This window comes from Littorina saxatilis, linkage group LG5 (assembly GCF_037325665.1).
Source record: "Littorina saxatilis isolate snail1 linkage group LG5, US_GU_Lsax_2.0, whole genome shotgun sequence".
In the NCBI taxonomy this organism is placed as follows: domain Eukaryota; kingdom Metazoa; phylum Mollusca; class Gastropoda; order Littorinimorpha; family Littorinidae; genus Littorina; species Littorina saxatilis.
Window position 1 is genome coordinate 5829711 of NC_090249.1, and position 4929 is coordinate 5834639.

General features: G+C 44.8%; 1 protein-coding gene across 1 annotated transcript in view; it reads left to right on the forward strand.

Moving 5' to 3' along the window:
• Positions 1-4249, forward strand: part of LOC138966156 (histamine H3 receptor-like) — a 5218-nt gene extending 969 nt beyond the window's left edge. Inside the window, exons 2-3 of the mRNA XM_070338279.1 lie at positions 117-280; positions 1981-4249. Coding sequence (XP_070194380.1) covers positions 117-280; positions 1981-3304 — 1488 coding nt within the window. The 3' untranslated portion in view covers positions 3305-4249. The remainder of the gene's footprint in view (positions 1-116; positions 281-1980) is intronic.
• Positions 4250-4929: the final 680 nt, after the last annotated feature.

Sequence of the window (4929 nt, forward strand, 5' to 3'; positions counted from 1 at the left end):
CCTATTTTTTTTTTTTGGCCTAATCAGCTTTTTCACGGGCCATAAAAACCTCGACCAAAGTATTTCCGAACATCACCAATTTTGTTATCTACGTTTATTTATTGATTTGCTGACAGATAGCCGACTTGGCAATAGGCGTGATGTCCATACCACCCTACATCCCCGTCGCACTGACCGGACGGTGGGCAGCGGGCAAGCCCTACTGTCTCTTCTGGCTGCTGTGGGATTACGTCACGCCTGCCGCCTCCACCTTCAACATGTGCGTCGTCAGCATAGACAGGTATGTGACGTCACTACCTCCATGACGTCACGATTCACCGAATTTGTCAGCGCACGTGGGGGTATATTTGATCTGTACGGGTGTTTTTATATTTAGTCAAGTTTTGACTAAATATTTTAACATCGAGGGGGAATCGAAACGAGGGTCGCGGTGTATGTGCGTGTGTGTGTGTGTGTGTGTGTCTGTCTGTCTGTGTGTGTGTAGAGCGATTCAGACTAAACTACTGGACCGATCTTTATGAAATTTGACATGAGAGTTCCTGGGTATGAAATCCCCGAACGTTTTTTTCATTTTTTTGATAAATGTCTTTGATGACGTCATATCCGGCTTTTCGTGAAAGTTGAGGCGGCACTGTCACGCCCTCATTTTTCAACCAAATTGGTTGAAATTTTGGTCAAGTAATCTTCGACGAAGCCCGGACTTCGGTATTGCATTTCAGCTTGGTGGCTTAAAAATTGATTAATGACTTTGGTCATTAAAAATCTGAAAATTGTAAAAAAAAAAAAAAAATTTATAAAACGATCCAAATTTACGTTTATCGTATTCTCCATCATTAGCTGATTCCAAAAACATATAAATATGTTATATTCGGATTAAAAACAAGCTCTGAAAATTAAATATATAAAAATTATTATCAAAATTAAATTGTCCAAATCAATTTAAAAACACTTTCATCTTATTTCTTGTCGGTTCCTGATTCCAAAAACATATACATATGATATGTTTGGATTAAAAACACGCTCAGAAAGTTAAAACAAAGAGAGGTACAGAAAAGCGTGCTATCCTTCTTAGCGCAACTACTACCCCGCTCTTCTTGTCAATTTCACTGCCTTTGCCATGAGCGGTGGACTGACGATGCTACGAGTATACGGTCTTGCTGAAAAATGGCATTGCGTTCAGTTTCATTCTGTGAGTTCGACAGCTACTTGACTAAATATTGTATTTTCGCCTTACGCGACTTGTTTTAAATGTCTTTTTATCTAGGGGTTGCTAGCTTTATTTAGCGTTTGTGAGCTTTATTATTGTGTTAGTGCTGATGTTTTGAGGGTGAGAGATTCTTGTCCCGTTCGCGTACGGAAAAACGCTCTCGGATCGCCGTGCTGCTGAATTTTTCGTGCATGCTCTTGCGAACTCTTGTTGTACCCATGGCAGTTTTTGTAGGGCTATCTAATTAGCTCAAACATTCTCAACACTGCTTGTCTGGCTTTGACTCCAAAGGTGATTGTTGTGCTTTTTGCACACGGTTATTGTACAGTAATTATTCTTTGGTAAGATTAAAGGAACTTGTATGAAGAATAAGTAATGCCACTGGACTGTGCGCCCTGAATTTACAACTCTAAAGTTCAATATTACCAAGTATTTTACAGCTTGAACTAGGATGTGTGGGAGCTGGTGTCACCGCCAGCAACAATGACGATGTCTGTGGGGCAAGAATTTCAGCTTCTGCTTAGTGTTGACAAGGGCTCCTTTGTATCGGCCTGCCGCCAAACTTACTGTCATCCTGAACTTGACTTACTTCATGTGCTTTCATCTTTCAGATACCTTCTTGTGGCGAACCCAATCTGGTACCGACGATGTCATCCTGAACTTGACCTACTTCATGTGGTTTCATCTTTCAGATACCTTCTGGTGGCGCACCCAATCTGGTACCGACGATGTCCTCCTGAACTTGACTAACTTGATGTGGTTTCATCTTTCAGATACCTTCTTGTGGCGAACCCAATCTGGTACCGACGATGTCAAAGCAGGCGCCTACTCCTGTTAATGATGTTGACGCCCTGGGTCATCGTGACATTGGTCTACATGCCGGCCATCTTGCTGTGGGATACGATATCAGGGGAGCGACACATCGAGGAAGGACAGTGTTACGTCCCTTACGCCTCAAACCTCCCGTTTCTCCTCTTCGGGTCTTTCATTGAGTTCATTTTCCCCTTCAGTGTGATGATCGTTATCAACCTGCTCATCGTCACCAACATTCGGCAGAGAATGAAGAAACGGACGGCAGGGAACTTGGGGCCACGAAGAGATCTTGCACCTAGTGTGTTTTCCACGAAAGTGGCCCCTGCGGAAGAATCTCACACCCGCATGTCCCCGGAGAATATGAAGTCTGTGGCTGAACGTAACACGGAGAATGAACTCGCGTTGGAGTCTGACGCTAAAGACTTGGCCGCGAAGTCCACACGAAAGCAGAGCAAGAACCTCGCTGTTGGATTTACACTGCCAGAAATCACGAAGCAGCAACAACAACCGGACCAACAAAACAATATTCAAGAAGAAGAAGCAAGACAACAACAGCATATACATCAACAGCATTCAGACGCGAATCACCCATCAAACTCAGCACAACATCCTGACTCAAGTCAGCAACAGAATGCAAATCAGCAACAAAACACGCAACAGCAAACAGAAGCCAGACCGCAGCATCATGTGCATCAACAGCATTCAGACGCGAATCACCCATCAAACTCAACACAACATCCTGACTCAAGTCAGCAACAGAATGCAAATCAGCAACAAAACACGCAACAGCAAACAGAAGCCAGACCGCAGCATCATGTGCATCAACCGCAGTCAGACGCGAATCACCCATCAAACTCAGCACAGCATCCTGACTTAAGTCAGCAACAGAACGCAAATCAGCATCAGAGCTCACCAGCACAAGAACCCATACAAAAACGAAGCGTCTCCTCGCAAAGACAGCAGCAGAGCTCCTGTCCCGAAGTCTCAGGCCAAGAGCAACACAGGAGAGCCAACCACTTCAGGCGAGACCGAAGAGCAGCAAGATCTCTGTTCATCTTGGTGTTCGTCTTCACCCTGTGCTGGCTGCCGTTCGAGGTGCTGGCCCTGGTGTCGGCAGTGTGTCCCACGTGCATCAACCCGGTGCTGTTCGATGCCACCTTCTGGCTGCTGTGGCTCAACTCTATGATCAACCCCATCCTCTACCCTCTGCTGCACAGGCGCTTCCGCGAAGCATTCGTGGCTCTGCTGAAAAGGGCTGGGTGTTACTGTTGTCGAGGACGTTGAAAGTAAAAACAACTTTAATGAGAGAAAATAAAAGTGTAATATTACCTTTTGCACCTTGTGGGTGAACTCTTTCACCAAGCTCATCCTTTACACTCTGCAGCAGCACAGGTGCTTCCGCGAAGCATTCGTGGCTCTCCAGGTGTTACTGTTGCTGATAGAAAGCTTTCCATCACGGTGATGTTCAGGTTTGTAGCAGTCAGTGATGATATCCATGTCAACCCAATTATCTACACTCTGCTGCACAGACGGTCCCACGAAGCTGAGAATAGCTATAACGTGTTGCTGTTGCTGAGAAATACCAACAACAAAACTTTCACTGAAATGTAATGCCAGTTTCTGGTTCCTGAGGATCAACAATCGCATTAAAGGCAGAGTAAGCCTCCCGTAAACCATCACAGATACGGTCAGGCTTTTACACACAGTACAAACACCCTTTCATTTAAACACTCACCAATTGAGAACATCCTAGGTGCCCTCCGTAAAGAGCGAACAATTTTCAAAGAATTTATTTTTGCGTGGTTTATCTTACCCCTGAGCCATCGTGAACCCGTGTGATCCAGTTTTCCCCCTTTTCACAATGCAGTCGTCATAGTTAGTCATTTGAATGCGACTCGACGTGAGCTTATCTACAATAGCACGTTTTTTATGCACGAAACAACGGCTGTGGTTCACAAGAACTCTAGCGATGGCTTTTGACTGTTGAGAGGAACGGCGATTTGCACTGATAAACCGGGCCGTCGTCTGCTACGACCCTTGCGTGACCCTGCTTCCGGGCTTTTCTTTTTTTTTTAAACTTTCACAACTTCGAATTGTTCTGATCTTGTCTTGATGAAAAACGAATTCTTTTATGATTAAAGAATGTTTGTGTAACAAGCTGTCAATTTATTATTTAGATTTTAAAAGTTAGGTCTAGCGCAAAAACGAGGCGCCATTGTTCTTCAGGGCCAAGTCTACGAAAATAAATTCTTGGAAAATGTCTCACGCTCGACAGAAAGCAGCCAGGATGTTCCCGTTCGGTGAGCGTTCAAATGGAAGTATGCTTGTACTGTATTTAGACGCTCGGGGAGCTCTGTGATGGTTTACGGGAGGCTTACTGTGCCTTTAACCTCATCCTCTTCCCTCTGCTGCAAACACGGTTTCGCGAAGCCTTCGTGGCTGTGCTGAAGAACGCTAAGTATAGTTGTCGGGGACGCTTACAATAAAATGATCATTTATAAACAAACACAATGTTAGAGATCAGCTTCTGCCACCTACAGGTCAACTCTCAACCCTCTAACCTCTTAGAGTGGCATAGTCGTGGGAGCGCCTCTCCTGCTGGTGGACCGTGTTGGATGCCTACACGAGGCACATAGATATACCCGATTTCTCAGATCTCCTTCCAGTTCTCCCAGCTGTGACTGGATCATATTCAGGGCTTGGAAAGACAAAGGCAGCAAGGGAGAGGAGATGGCCTTAGAAAATGTAATTTATCCTACATACGTGAGAGAGACACCCGTGAGATAATAATCGTTCAAATCACACGTGTGTATATCATGTAAATGAGGTCATGTCAAGCAAGTCTAGCAGGGACCTGTTTTTCCACTGCTTATGATGCCAAAGTCACCGAGACAAACGTCATTATAGAA